Below are 15,809 nucleotides of genomic sequence, written 5' to 3'. Positions count from 1 at the left end.
AGAATACTTTGGTTTGAAGAAAGTGAAGACGTTTAATGAGATTAACCCTGAGTTATTTGAACATAACCCTGAACTCCTGCAGCGACTGATTCAAGTTTACGAAGGTCGCCTTGATAACATTGACGTCTATATAGGTAAGAAACAATCCAGTTTTAAGAGTTACTTGCAAAAAACTTGTTGGAAACCCTAGCCTTCCTAGCGTTGAGGGGCTTTTTCATTAAAACTCCGATGTAGAATCGATTGTGTATTTCTTCAAAGATACAGCTTTTTCCTAAGCGTACAAAATGTCTGCCGGCACCGTGCGTTCTTGACAGGGAAGAGAGCACAGATTATAAAGGGCAGTAAGTATCTAGGTACTGCCACAGATAAAGAAAACTGCGGCGCTGGCACAGTGGCGCCACAAACTCTAGGCGTATCCCACGAAACCCGATCAGTAGTAGGTACATGATTGAAAATGGTTCTACTTACAACCTGCTATATAATTAGTACGTAGTTCTAAAGTAACACGAGAAAAATGCAGATCATTAGTAACTTCGAAGGCAAACTTAATCCTTTCATAGATCTCCTTGAAAAGAGTTTGCGTTAATATATAGACTAGCGCAAGTAGCTGGAGTTAATTATATCGCAATTATGTTTATTCTTACAGGTGGAATGTTAGAGTCAACTGGACATCCTGGTGAACTATTCAGGGCAATAATCATTGATCAATTTACAAGGATTCGGGACGCTGATAGATTCTGGTTCGAAAACAATCAAAATGGGTAAGCTTCAATGTTAGAGTCTCCGTCAGGTTTAAGTCAAAACTTAGGTTACTTTTGTTTTTCCGACTGAAATTAGTGTTATACAGATGTAGTCCATAATTCTTTTACATAGTATTTTAAGAGAATGACTGAAATAACAAGACACATTCTTGTACGTTTCCGTGAAAATACGATGGAAACTAACTATTCACTACTTACATCTACAGTATAAACTGAGAAAATCCACGGGAAAAAAACACGTAATTTGATGCAAAAGAACTACACAGTGTGTGTGTTTTTAACCATACCTTTATGTCCTAGAATATTCACACAAGACGAGATAGACGAGCTCCGACACATCACCCTATGGGACATCATAGTGAACAGCACGGCGGTGGGGCCGCACGACATCCAACGAGACGTGTTTCACTGGAACGCTGGTGATCCGTGCCCGCAGCCCTACCAGCTCAATGCGTCTAAACTCGCGCCCTGCAAGTACCTTAGAGGCTACGATTATTTCGAGGTAAATATTTACTCACTACCAAGATACTTACCAACATAACTTATTTGCAGTAAAACCATATACTTTCCAATTTCCGCCTTCCGGTTTTTTTTGCAATTATCTACAGTGTTCGTTTTCTTCCATGAAACATACAGATTACGCGCCTCTAACAACACACCTCTGGAGTTGCAGGCCTCAATAGACTGCCCTAACTTTACTCTTGTCTTACAGGGAAACGAGTTCGCGTACATCTACACGTGCCTGGCGCTGGTGTTTGTGCCGATATTGTGCGCGGGTGCAGGATACGGCGTGGTGAAGTTGCAGAACAGCCGACGACGGAAGCTCAAGATACAGCAGGAGCAAATCAAGAATTCGCAGCAAAAAGGTACCTACATAAAAATAATGCAAGGTAAAATATTTTTAACAAATTTTAAGATCAGTTATAATCGAAGCAATTATCAGTGTTGCCAACTTGGCATAATTGATGCCAGATCTGGCATATTTTCACTTGCTTTGGCACCAAAATTTTCCATTTAGCATCTGGCATATTTTTTAGCATAATTTAGTCTAAGCTAAGTTTGCACCAAATTGGCAGCAACAACATGCGCTATCGCCTTATGTGGTTCATATTTTCATATGAATTTTGACTTTTGTGGACGGATGGACGTCGACGGATTATATAAAGTTGGTCAAGCAGATCTTGTCAGTAGAAAAAGGCAATAAATTTGAAAAATGTATGTGTTTTAAATATCTAATTTCAAGTTGACATTTAAGCATTTTTTTTAGCATATTTAAAAAAACTTTGGCATAGTTTTGGCATAATCTAGACATAAGTCTAGCATTTTTTCAAAATCCGAGTTGGCAACACTGGCAATTATGTATTTTTAGGTTCAGTTGACAAGATGGTTTGCCGCGAATGGGTGCACGCGTCACACAAGCGGCTGGTGAAACTGCGTCTCGGGCCGGAGGCGGCGCTGCACGTCACGGACAGGAAGGGCGACAAACTGCGCACCGTGCCACTCCACCACACCGAGCAGCTCACGGTGCTGGAGAGCCAGGTTTGTAGACAAAATGGGTTATCCATCTATTGGTTCAACTGGTACTGCTCAATTAACGGGATGATATTTTAAGATAGGTAAGTGGTAATGCGTGAGGTTTCCAAATCAGAGGTCGCAAGATCCTACCCCGCCTCGTGACCAATAATTTTTTCGGGACTAGTATAAGAGATATCATTTGATTTTGACCAGTTGCTTTTCATTTGGCGCAAAGCATGGATTCGGAAAACTTCGTAAGGAAACCTGCATCCTTGGGAAGCTTATAAGTTGTGTTGTGTTGTGTTTTCCGCATTAGGTCATATAATATGGTATCGATGATGATGAAGATTGTTAAGTTTGTAAACGTTCGTAAGTCGTTGGTACCTATTAATATAAATAACAAAGCTGACCCATACAATTTTATTCAGGACACGCGCAACAGCAAGCGGCCACTGGTGCTGATACGAGCACCGCGCGAACACGACCTCGTGCTGGAAATGGACTCCGCCGCATCACGCCGCAAGTTCCTCGTCAAGCTCGACGCCTTCCTCGCACAACACAAGAAGGCTCTTAACCTCAACCAGGTAGTATACCTTTCCAGTTAGAAAATAAAAATGTAACAGGACACGTGAGCGAGAGCGAGCCATAAATGGCTGCTCTTGCTGTTTCGAGTGCCGCGTGAGCATGACGCCAATATCAGAGATGGACCCTGCTTAGATAGCTGCAATTAGCGTGAACTGTAGAGGGCAGCACCTACTTTAAGTGTCCATGTCAAGTTTGTTTCCGATTTAAGCCACAAGATGGCAAATCTTCCAACACGCACGGTCCCTATCTTCCTCACTATCACTATCTTTTTCACTTATTTCATCGTAACTATGCAGAAGGGACGTCATAGGGTCATAGGGTAAAATAGCGTCAAAGAGGTATTTTGATATATGATCAGTTGATCACTCCTGCATCGGGTACTACTATTTATGAAAAGAAGGTATTTTTTATGTACGATAATTTTTTGACAGGAAACAATCCGAATATCTACATGTCATACTATTTTATAGGGGCGCCGTGAACAAATATTAGCGACAGCAGAAACACGTGAACGCAGGCAACGCAAACTGGAACATTTCTTCAGAGAAGCATACGCCATTACGTTCGGTCTTGCACCCGGAGAAAAGCGAAGGAAAAATGAAGACGCCGACCCAGAGGTAACATAACACATCGTTTTATTTATACTAAATCATTATAATAAATATAATACTTAATAATATCAACTTTCTTTTTAGTCTATTGTGATGAGGACGTCATTGTCAAAGTCTGAATTTGCAAGTGCGCTGGGTATGAAAGCTGATGCTGTTTTTGTCAAGAAAATGTTTAACATCGTCGACAAGGACAGCGATGGACGGATATCTTTCCAGGTACCTATGTGCTTCATAAGTATTATGAGCAATTTTTACTTCATATATTTAAAAAAACCGGGCAAGTGCGAGTCGGACTCGCGCACGAAGGGTTCCGTACTATAAAGCAAAAAAAAAAACGGAAAAAAAATGCAAAAAGAAAACGGTCACCCATCCAAGTACTGACCACGCCCGACGTTGCTTAACTTTGGTCAAAAATCACGTTTGCTGTATGGGAGCCCCACTTAAATCTTTATTTTATTCTGTTTTTAGTATTTGTTGATATAGCGGCAACAGAAATACATCATCTGTGAAAATTTCAACTGTCTAGCTATCACGGTTCGTGAGATACAGCCTGGTGACAGACAGACGGACAGACGGACGGACGGACAGCGAAGTCTTAGTAATAGGGTCCCGTTTTACCCTTTGGGTACGGAACCCTAAAAAAAAGTAATTTCGTTAGTCCAGAAGCCTTAGATGGACGAACTTTTATCGTCTGTCATCAATGTCATCATGGCCGTCCCTTTCTTACAAGTATGTTGGTGTGGCCATAACGTATATGAGTTGTATGATACGAAAAAAAAGTAATATATCCGTACTGTACAGTAAAGGACGACGCTTGATGCAATTAGTGTTCGCTTGATTATCAAAAGATTTTTGACTGACTAACTTAGAACTAACTAGCAAGCTGAAGTGGCAGTGAGCTGGCCATATCGCACGAAGAACCGACAACCGACAACCAAACGTAGTGTAGGACGCCCTTCGACCAGATGGGATGATGATCTGCGAAAGACTGCAGGCAGATGCTGGATGCGGCAAGCTATGGCGCTCTTTAGGGGAGGGCTATGTCCTTGTCCAGCAGTGGACTACTATAGCCTGATGATGATGATGAACATAGAACGCCTCTCACGTGAGCCGTAATTTTTGACAGGAATTTTTAGACACGGTAGTGCTATTCTCCCGAGGCGCGACGGACGACAAGCTGCGGATCATCTTCGACATGTGCGACAACGACCGCAACGGAGTCATCGACAAGGGCGAGCTCAGCGAGATGCTGCGGTCGCTCGTCGAGATCGCGCGCACCACATCCTTGAGGGACGAACACGTCACCGAGCTCATCGATGGCATGTTCTCTGTTAGTATCTGGCTTTAAGCATATTTAATTCAGTCTACAAATTTATGGCGTTATTCATAAGCTTTTGTCAAATCTAACAAAATGTTGATAATTTACCCCTATTGTCATTTTGACTGTGTGTTTGATGATGAGTTTTATATGTAAAGGGGGTTAGAATACGGGTTATAAAAAACAAGACAAATTCTCATTTTTTTATCGTCACATTACATAATAAGGTGCAGGGAGCTATTTCGACTGGGGTTTATTTATTCTGTGACTAAGGGAAATTTCAAATAATCGAAATATCTTCCATGTTTTAGATTATTACCTAAATATGCATAGTAATTTAAAAAAAATGTAGTAGGTACACCCATCTTTATGTGTACATTCCTAGCTTCACTTCACATAACTTTTTTGCTGAATTGGTTATGGCCCATAACTTATGGATCCCTTTAATTACCTACGAAAACTACTTAGCAATTAGAAACTTTGCCTAACAATTGAATTTGTACGCACACTAAAACAGATTGTTTCAATACTTAAATTATCTCTTAAGTAAACTTTATAATTCAAATGAATTGAAGATTTACGAGAGAGTTTAACAATTGTATTATTTATTTTAGGATGCCGGGCTTCAACATAAAGATCATCTTACATATTCCGATTTCAAAGTGATGATGAAAGAGTACAAGGGAGAGTTTGTAGCAATCGGGTTAGATTGTAAAGGCGCCAAACAGAACTTCTTGGACACCTCCACAAACGTAGCTAGGATGACTAGCTTCCATATTGAACCCTCAATGGAACAATCCAGGTAAAAAAAATACGATGCGAAGGATGAGGATTATACTAAGTAACTTTTCTAATAATTTTTTTTTTCTTAACTTGTAAATTTTTTTTTTCAGACACTGGTTACTTCTGAAATGGGATTACTTAACAACATTCTTAGAAGAGAATCGACAGAATATCTTTTACCTCTTTATATTCTACGTCGTAACCATAGGGCTGTTCGTAGAACGCTTCGCGCACTATTCCTTCATGTCAGAACATCTGGATCTGAGGCACATCATGGGCGTCGGAATAGCAATAACAAGAGGGTCAGCTGCCTCCCTGTCATTCTGCTACAGTCTGCTACTACTGACAATGTCCAGGAATTTGTTAACCAAACTAAAGGTATTTTTTGTAGTTATGATACCTAGTTATATTAATTTACCATGAAATTCATGAAAATATATTTGATTAATGTATCTACTAAACTATACGTACCGAACATTGGTTAACTTTGGAAAAAACCACCAGCAAAAATTCAGCAGGCCCTGCTGGAGCTATCACTCCTATGTCTACGTAACTCTTTTAAATCCTTCTTTTGGAGTATCTTCAGATTTTAATTTAATTCAATCTCAAGTTAAATTAAACTCAATAACTATTCAAATCCATTTTCCGATAAAATATAGTTAGGCATTTTAATTCACCTAGGAATTCAGCATCCAACAATACATCCCCCTGGACTCCAGCATCCAGTTCCACAAGATCGTGGCGTGCACTGCCCTGTTCTTCTCACTTCTGCACACGGCGGGACACATGGTGAACTTCTACCACGTGTCCACGCAGCCCGTCGAGAACCTGCGCTGTCTTACCAAGGAGGTTCACTTCACCTCTGACTTCAGACCGGGGATCACTTATTGGGTGTTCCAAACAGTAACAGGTACAAAAAGTACTTTCTTGATTATTTCTTTCTGATTGCCTTAGTATGGATCACTGCTTCCCATCATACCCTCATGTTGGCGCATCTTTTTCTTTCTGAAAGTTGACTGTACTAATCGAGAAAACACAAGCAGGCCTTAGAGCATTTAGTAACTGGAGACGTCATGGCTGTCATTTTCTGTACGAAACATTCTGCCGATTTTTGCGAGGGAAGGGGACCTCAAATGTATTGCTTTTTCTACATATCGTAATACGTAACGTACAAATAGCCATGTCAGTCCATACAAAAGTTTGCACAATTGTGCAAGTTTTTCGGCAGAGGGCCTCTTAAAGCGACTCCAGCTATTAAATGCTCTAAGACTCTGGCCATGCAGTTTATTTACATAGTAGCAAAGAGAATAGATAGTATAGAGGGCTATTGCCAAAGTATATTTTGTAGTCACAGTACATTTACTGCCATCTATCGACACACGATTAAAACTTAAAATAAAATTGAAAATGTATAAATTAATCAAAATATGTTTACGGATAAATGATTTTTAATTTTTATTGTTTCATACTGACCCATGTTCTTTCACTGATTGTCAACGCCATCTAGCCGAAAATAGGCCAAAGGTGTGTGCGCCATCTATTCGAGAATGACTTTTTCTCTATTTCCGAGGCATGTTTTTTTCTTAGACTTTATTTATCTTATACGGAGTTATATATATCTCTGTTAGTAGGATACAGAAGTGGTACTTTAGGGACTAGTGAAAGTTTTTATGTCAAACTTCTACTAGGTACTGCATGCAGCTTTAGTGATATCATGTCTTTATTAACAGGCATTTCTGGAGTGCTGTTGTTCGTGATAATGTGCATAATCTTCGTGTTCGCGCACCCGACGATCCGCAAGCGCGCATACCCTTGGTTCTGGCGCGCGCATTCGCTGCACGTCGCGCTGTACGCGCTGTGTCTGGTCCATGGTCTCGCGCGGCTCACTGGCGCCCCGCGTTTCTGGATATTCTTCCTTGGACCCGCTGTTATATACACATTGGATAAGGTAAGCTATGGTACAAGGATTACGCGCCTAGTTACCGCGCCTTACGCGTTAGTAGCGTTTAATTTTCTTTATCGTATAAACTAGGTCCATTAATATTACTTCATGTGAACTTCATTTAATATTTATATACTTATGTTTTTTTTTTGGTTGCCAGGTAGTGTCGCTTCGAACAAAATACTTGGCATTAGATGTCCAAGAAACGGAAATGCTGCCCTCAGATGTCATCAAAATCAAATTTTACAGACCTCCTAATCTGAAGTATCTATCAGGTAAAAATAGTTTACTTTTCTGATACAAATAAGTAGTGTACCCTATGATGGGCGTGGAACCAGTAATGGGACAAAAAACCACAAATCCTGTAAAATAAGTGTCTAAAAGTAGTTTATAAACACTGCCTGTATATTATCATAAATAAGAGTCCTAGAGCTGTTTCAGTTTGAATTTTTATTAAATTTGGTTGTTTTTTAAGAAATTGGCGTCAACCCAAAAGTTGTCGTGTCACTGAAAAAAAATACCACTACGAATTCTTAACAACTTCGCTAAAAGAGATGAGTTAATTTATTAAATTTTAATTAATTAATACTTGATGAAAACTAGAATGTGTTTTGTTAATTGCATTTACCATGAGATAAGGTATACAACATACTATGTTGTGACTCCACAGATGTAAAAAAAATAGTGGTATTTGGCCCAATCCCATTATAGGAGCTGTAAAACTGCATACCTCCTATAATGGGCAATTTACATAATGATGCTTGCCATGCCATCATTTCATGTTTAAACAATACAGAAGTAAAATGTAGTTACGAAATATGTCAACCAGGAGGTATGCTCGGACTTCGGATAAATTAATATCGTTTTTTAGTGTGGGTCAAATCTTGGTAGCCGAGTTTGAGCCACTTTCCCGTTTTCCGATTGATTTGAAATTTTGTATTCGTAATTAAATATGCAAATCGGATGATAATGCAATATTATGATAACATGGACCAGATCTGATGACCTATTTCAATATTTTATACTGATAGAGCAGTGTCCATTACTGGGGGGCCCATTACTGGAGCTTTGGTGTCCATGACTGGAGAAAAATAGCATAGTTTTAATTTGTTAAGTATGTGGAAACTCATTGCAGTATCTTTGATACAACACGCCTGAAACATGAAAGACGGGTAGGACTTTCATCTTTCAATACGCTAAGCGGTAGACCATTCACATGTATTAGGGAAATATCACAAATACTCCAAATTCCCTCTTAAATGTCCCATGACTGGTGCTGTTACTATACCTACTATTCATAAGTGCTTGTTGCTACATCAATAAAGTATTTGAACTTGAACTAGAACTTGAAAGCATTCGAATTGGGCCGTGAGAGTCTTCGTAACCAGTTCCTAATGCGGTGTCTATCTATTGGTATTTTATAATTTTATTATATTGGTAGTCTATTATTCCTAGTGTTGTTAGTTAATCTAACGTTAATAGATTCAATTTACCATTAACGGGTTATGGTGAATTGACCATAATAGTTGTAAGGCGCGGTTTGATGTTCACCGCTCCGTATTTGACTAAAGGTAGCGTTAACATAAATTTACGATCCGATGGCGATGTGTGTCAAAGATGTCGTTTAAATGTAAATATTCCGATTCCATAGATTAAGTTAGTACCTATACTTATGTACATGTTATGGAAGACACAAATAATAAATCTTTATAATAATTCTTTATATTGAAGCATAACCCTAAAATTGTTCACATAATATGTGTTTTATGGATCCGTTTAGCCTAATCTGGCCATTGTAAGTCCAATGGACATATAATCCGCCCGTTTATGAATTGAGAAAGCAATTGTTACTATTTAACACCTCACGATTAAGAGCGTCATAAACTGAAATTTTTGAGCAACTTTTCGTCTATAAGCGCGACCATAGATAGTGGCATACAAGGTTAAATTTTTACCACCGTTCATACTCTGCGTAGTGATTTTATTGGTCATACCAAACAACTTTTACTATGGGACTGATGCCGAACTCGCGAAAAAACAATTGGCTGTCCCATAGCCTCCTAAGGCCCAAAGTCCTACCTATAGTACTTATTCAGTTCAATGAAATTTAAATCATATTCGATTGGAACAGAGTTGCTTTTTCTTTGTTTCGTTTAGTTTTTGAACAACGCAAAATCAACTCTACTTTCTACATTGTTGGTTAAAATTTCTGTGGCAAATTTTGCATTTTTCTTTTGTATGGCTGGGCCTTAGGAGGATAGAAATCAGCGGCATCACATCAGCCGGAATGTATGAAACAGCCAACATTTTTTTCGCGATTTCGGCATTGGTCCTATGATAAAAGTTGTTCAATATGACTTATAAATTCACTATGTACTTAGAGTATGAACGGTGGTTAAAATTTCAACCTGTATAATGGACAGGCATAAAATGGAATCTTTATAATAGGTCAGTGGGTCCGCCTAGCGTGCACGGCGTTCAAAAAGGAGGAGTTCCACTCGTTCACGCTGACATCGGCGCCACACGAGAACTTCCTCTCCTGCCACATCAAGGCACAGGGGCCGTGGACGTGGAAGTTGAGGAACTACTTTGACCCCTGCAATTACAACCCTGAAGATCATCCGAAGATAAGGTAACGTATTTTATTCGTATTTTTTTGTTATTCTGTTATTGACCATGCATGAAGGTTTTGTCTACATATTTCTAGAATTTATATGAAACAACATCGTGACGACACGGTCAACTCACCTACTTTTTATATTTCTATCCGATTGTGTTTAAAATAACTCCTATCTGTGTGTTTCATTTAATTATCTGGTGCTTTATTTCCTGCATGGTGTACATTTTTTTAATACAGTATAATAATATCCTATTAAAATATTATGTAACGTAACTTTACCTACTTGAAAGTTTCTTCTAAAAAATGGAACTCATTAAGTCATTAGAGGTCGCCAACTAGTGACCTCGTAAATATGATAATATTTCACAAATATGTTAGCAAAGCATTGCCCAAGCAAGTGAGTGCACATGATTATGGGTGTCTTTGCATCTAATGTCGCAGTCACGAATTACACTCAAGAGCAATTAACATGGACCACTTTGTAGTATGAAATATGATTTAAATTAAAAGCTGTTTAAAAGTTACCGGTTTTCATTGCTTTTGACTGTAGATGAAATTCTAGTTCTACTCGTATGATTACGTTAAATACCTTTTTCTCGTTCTTGTTGTTTTTGTTCGAATATAAACTTTGTAATACTTATTGATTAGGTATTAATGCAGAAGGTTTTCCTATTTAGGGCCTTCGAATATTTTCGGATTAAGGAAACATGAAGATGTATGCCGAACGCGAGGTCGCAGGATATCGCTTCTAATTGCTCTTGCTCCGAGCTAGGGAATGCTCCCGGTACTGGTTTTCTATACAAATACAGTACCGGAACCGGGAATTCCCGGTTTTCACCATACGTACAAGACTATGTACGTACACTAATAATACTTAATAAGAGTTTTTTTAAAGACTTTCATAAGTTCATAAAGAGCTGAAGTGAAACAAACCCCTGGATGCGATTTAATATGTAGCTATTAGTACCTATTTAACGGCTGCTATTTAACTGATCACCAGATTTAGTATTTAATACCAAAAAAATATATTTTACCACCCTAAAATAATGAATGATCACCAAAATTATAACACCATTTTAATGTGAAATGATTACCAATTTTATGTCATTTTACTATCCTTTTAAAGGAAATGACACCAAACTAATCATTATTAACCCAAAAATAGTAAATGATTACCAAATTTCAAACCCCATTTTAATGTGAAATGAAAACCAAATTTATTACATCTTGCTATCCTATTAAATAAAATGACACGAAAATAATCATTGTAAACCCAAAAATAGTAAATGACCACCAAAATTAGAACTCCATTTTAATGTAAAATTATAACCAAATTTTTAATTCTTGCTATCCTATTAAAGCAAATTACTCCAAAATAATCATTGTAAACCCAAAAATAGTAAATGACCACCAAAATTGTAACCACATTTTTATCAAAAATGTGCAAATATTTAATATAATACTATTAAATTAATTAATCCACTTCGTCACCTTTTTCTAGAAGCTTTATTTCTGTAACAGTCGCAGTTCTAATCTAATCTAACCCACTTTTCTAGTAGCATTACGTTTCTGCAAGGGTCGCAGTTCAAACCTAACCTAACCCACTTTTCTAGTAGCATTTCGTTATTGTATGGGTCGCAGTTCAAACCTAACCTAACCCACTTTCTAGTACCATTTCTTTCTGTAAGGGTTGCAGTTCAAACCTAACCTAACCCACTTTTCTAGTAGCATTTTTTTTCTGTAAGGGTCGCAGTTCAAACCTAACCTACTTTTCTAGTAGCAGTTATTTTCTGTATGGGTCGAGTTCAAACCTAACCTAACCCTCTTTTCTAGTAGCATTTCTTTTCTGTAAGGGTCACAATTCAAACCTAACCTAACCCACTTTTCTGACAGCAGTTTCGTTCTGTAGGGGTCGCAGTTCAAACCTAACCTAACCCATTTTTCTAGTAGCATTTGGTTTCTGTAAGGGTCGCAATTCAAACCTAACCGAACCCACTTTTCTGATAGTATTTCTTTTCTGTAAGGGTCGCAGTTCAAACCTAACCTAACCTACTTTTTTAGTAGCATTTATTTTCTGTATGGGTCGCAGTTCGAACCTAACCTAACCCACTTTTCCAGTAGCATTTCTTTTCTGTAAGGGTCGCAGTTCAAACCTAACCTAACCCATTTTTCTAGTAGCATTTGGTTTCTGTGAGGGTCGCAATTCAAACCTAACCTAACCCACTTTTCTGATGGCAGTTTGGTTCTGTAAGGGTCGCAGTTCAAACCTAACCTAACCATCTTTTCTAGTAGCATTTCGTTTCTGTATGGGTCGCAGTTCAAACCTAACCTAACCCACTTTTCTAGTAGTATTTCGTTTCTGTATGGGTAGCAGTTGAAACCTAACCTAATCCACTTTTCTAGTAGCATTTCAGTTCTGTGAGGATCGCAGTTCTAACCTAACCTAAGCCACTTTTATAGTAGCATTTCGTTTCTGTAAGGGTCGCAGTGCTAACTTACTACTTACTTACTTTTCTAGAAGCATAACGAAATGCTACTAGAAAAGTAGGTTAGGTTAGGTAGGTATGCGGTGCGGGGTACGGAGGGTTGAGCGGGAGGGGCTAGTAATTTTGGCATCAGTTTACTTTTTTTGGTAATCATAGTGGTTTATTTAGGTGAACATATCGCATTAATTTGGTCTTCAAGATTTGGTGATCATTAATGATTTTTGGTGGTCATTCAATATATTTGGTATTTGAATACAATTTGCAGGGCAGTCGTAATTAAAACGGTGGTACTTTTGTTTTTTTAGGCCTTATTTTTTTGGTGTTCAGTAATTTTTTTTGGTAAGCATTATTTTTTTATTTAGGGTACCAAAGTATTTTTTGGTGGTCATTATATTTGTAGCCCTATTTAACTGGTTTCCTAGTATTATAATACATATAATGTTCAATAGGAAATGTAGTTATCTAATTCTAAAGCTGTTTGACGACGATAGAATCGAAGTATATTTTGTTTTGATTGTATAGAATCCAAGGGCCATTCGGTGGTGGAAACCAGGACTGGTACAAGTTCGAGGTGGCGGTGATGGTGGGCGGCGGCATCGGAGTGACGCCCTACGCGTCCATCCTCAACGATCTCGTCTTTGGCACCTCTACCAATCGGTACTCCGGAGTTGCGTGTAAAAAGGTATGGTTAAAACCTTAGTATAAGTACTACCTGTTAGTTTAACTGTAACTACTATAATTTCTATGTTGATATCATAGCTGTTGGATCTCGAATAAAATAAAATAAATAAAAAAGGTTTTGTAAGGACTGATGAAAGTATTATTTGGTGTTACTTACTTATATTTTTGGTAATAATAGATCAGATTAAAAGCGATCATAAAAAAAACCTATTTCTACAAAACATCCCTATTATTTTCATATAATAGTGCCGTTACTTTCATAAAGGTATTTGGTAGGTTATTTGGTACCGACATATTACTTGCGTCTGAAAGACAACATGCACATGAATATGATCATTGTTATGTATATTTCATGCAAAAACTTTTTTTTAAACTTTAGCAGGTACTTATCTTTAATTAATATTCCATACCAGGTGTACTTCCTGTGGATCTGTCCGTCGCACAAGCATTTCGAGTGGTTCATCGACGTGCTGCGCGACGTGGAGCGCAAGGACGTCACCAACGTGCTCGAGATACACATCTTCATCACGCAGTTCTTCCACAAGTTCGACCTTCGGACTACCATGCTGGTGAGTTTTGTCATCGTAATATTCCATACCAGGTGTACTTCCTATGGATCTGTCCGTCGCACAAGCACTTCGAGTGGTTCATCGACGTTCTGCGCGACGTGGAGCGCAAGGACGTCACCAACGTGCTCGAGATACACATCTTCATCACGCAGTTCTTCCACAAGTTCGACCTTCGGACTACCATGCTGGTGAGTTTTGTCATCGTAATATTCCATACCAGGTGTACTTCCTGTGGATCTGTCCGTCGCACAAGCATTTCGAGTGGTTCATCGACGTTCTGCGCGACGTGGAGCGCAAGGACGTCACCAACGTGCTCGAGATACACATCTTCGTCACGCAGTTCTTCCACAAGTTCGACCTTCGGACTACCATGCTGGTGAGTTTTGTCATCGTAATATTCCATACCAGGTGTACTTCCTGTGGATCTGTCCGTCGCACAAGCATTTCGAGTGGTTCATCGACGTGCTGCGCGACGTGGAGCGCAAGGACGTCACCAACGTGCTCGAGATACACATCTTCATCACGCAGTTCTTCCACAAGTTCGACCTTCGGACTACCATGCTGGTGAGTTTTGTCATCGTAATATTCCATACCAGGTGTACTTCCTGTGGATCTGTCCGTCGCACAAGCATTTCGAGTGGTTCATTGACGTGCTGCGCGACGTGGAGCGCAAGGACGTCACCAACGTGCTCGAGATACACATCTTCATCACGCAGTTCTTCCACAAGTTCGACCTTCAGACTACCATGCTGGTGAGTTTTGTCATCGTTTATTTAGTTTCCTATCTTATAAAATACTTGAAGATGTAATTCAGAAACGGAAACCTCCACCAATTTTCTGTCATGCTAACAACAGGCGAGTCCATACTTGAAGTCGCGCTTAATGTATGGAGAAACGCGCGAGAACGCAACTCATGCTAGAGTTGCTAGACCGTCAGATGCAGTAATCATTCTTGAAAAGTCATGCAATTGTTTATTGTAATTGTTTATTGTTCTCTTTACCTTTACCTTACCGAAGAGTATAACTTGCCATTATGCTTAGCGTTTGTGGACTATGAGAAAGCCTTCGATTCGGTGGAAACATGGGCGGTGCTTGAGTCTCTTCAGCGATGCCATATTGACTATCGGTACATCGAAGTGTTGAAGTGTTTGTATAGTAACGCCACCATGTCGGTCCGAGTACAGGAGCAGAGCACGAGGGCGATTCCATTGCGAAGAGGCGTAAGGCAGGGAGACGTTATCTCTCCGAAACTGTATACTGCCGTAATGGAAGACGCCTTCAAGCTCCTGGAATGGGAAGGACTTGGCATCAACATCAACGGCGAATACATCACTCACCTTCGGTTTGCCGACGATATCGTAGTCATGGCAAAGTCGATGGAGGAACTCAGCATGATGCTCGATGACCTCAACCGAGTTTCACAACGGGTGGGCTTGAAAATGAACATGGACAAGACGAAACTTATGTCAAATGCCAATGTTGTGCCCATCCCAGTCTCTGTTGGGAACTCGGTACTCGAAGTTGTTGACTCGTACATCTACCTAGGACAAGTAGTCCAATTAGGTAGGTCCAACTTCGAGAAAGAGGTCAACCGCCGAATCCAACTCGGTTGGGCAGCGTTCGGGAAACTACGTAATGTCTTTTCGTCCGACATACCTCAGTGCCTCAAGACGAAAGTCTTCAATCAATGTGTGTTACCAGGGATGACTTACGGCTCCGAAACGTGGTCCTTCACTATCGGCCTCATCTCAAAACTCAAAGTCGCTCAACGAGCTATGGAGAGGGCTATGCTCGGAGTTTCTCTACGTGATCGAATCAGAAATGAGGAGATCCGTAGACGAACTAAAGTCACCGACATAGCCCACCGGATTAGCAAGCTGAAGTGGCAATGGGCAGGCCACATTGCACGCAGAGAAGATGGCCGATGGGGTCGAAAAG

At 39.5% G+C, this 15,809-nt stretch overlaps 1 protein-coding gene and 1 long non-coding RNA gene across 2 annotated transcripts in view; one reads left to right on the top strand and one right to left on the bottom strand.

The window, feature by feature from the left end:
- LOC134670171 (uncharacterized) overlaps window positions 1-15,809 on the bottom strand; it is a 76,015-nt gene that overhangs the window by 29,087 nt on the left and 31,119 nt on the right. The window lies entirely within an intron of this gene.
- LOC134670169 (dual oxidase) overlaps window positions 1-15,809 on the top strand; it is a 60,650-nt gene that overhangs the window by 42,961 nt on the left and 1,880 nt on the right. Inside the window, exons 11-27 of the mRNA XM_063527862.1 lie at window positions 1-134; window positions 647-761; window positions 1,062-1,263; window positions 1,474-1,627; window positions 2,131-2,300; window positions 2,705-2,860; window positions 3,332-3,478; window positions 3,557-3,688; window positions 4,599-4,802; window positions 5,405-5,592; window positions 5,684-5,951; window positions 6,255-6,483; window positions 7,304-7,521; window positions 7,676-7,790; window positions 9,964-10,147; window positions 13,144-13,303; window positions 13,716-13,871. Coding sequence (XP_063383932.1) covers window positions 1-134; window positions 647-761; window positions 1,062-1,263; window positions 1,474-1,627; window positions 2,131-2,300; window positions 2,705-2,860; window positions 3,332-3,478; window positions 3,557-3,688; window positions 4,599-4,802; window positions 5,405-5,592; window positions 5,684-5,951; window positions 6,255-6,483; window positions 7,304-7,521; window positions 7,676-7,790; window positions 9,964-10,147; window positions 13,144-13,303; window positions 13,716-13,871 — 2,932 coding nt within the window. The remainder of the gene's footprint in view (window positions 135-646; window positions 762-1,061; window positions 1,264-1,473; window positions 1,628-2,130; window positions 2,301-2,704; window positions 2,861-3,331; window positions 3,479-3,556; window positions 3,689-4,598; window positions 4,803-5,404; window positions 5,593-5,683; window positions 5,952-6,254; window positions 6,484-7,303; window positions 7,522-7,675; window positions 7,791-9,963; window positions 10,148-13,143; window positions 13,304-13,715; window positions 13,872-15,809) is intronic.

Source organism: Cydia fagiglandana, chromosome 13 (assembly GCF_963556715.1).
Source record: "Cydia fagiglandana chromosome 13, ilCydFagi1.1, whole genome shotgun sequence".
Classification (NCBI taxonomy): Eukaryota; Metazoa; Arthropoda; class Insecta; order Lepidoptera; family Tortricidae; genus Cydia; species Cydia fagiglandana.
This window is presented reverse-complemented; position numbering and strand designations above follow the sequence as displayed.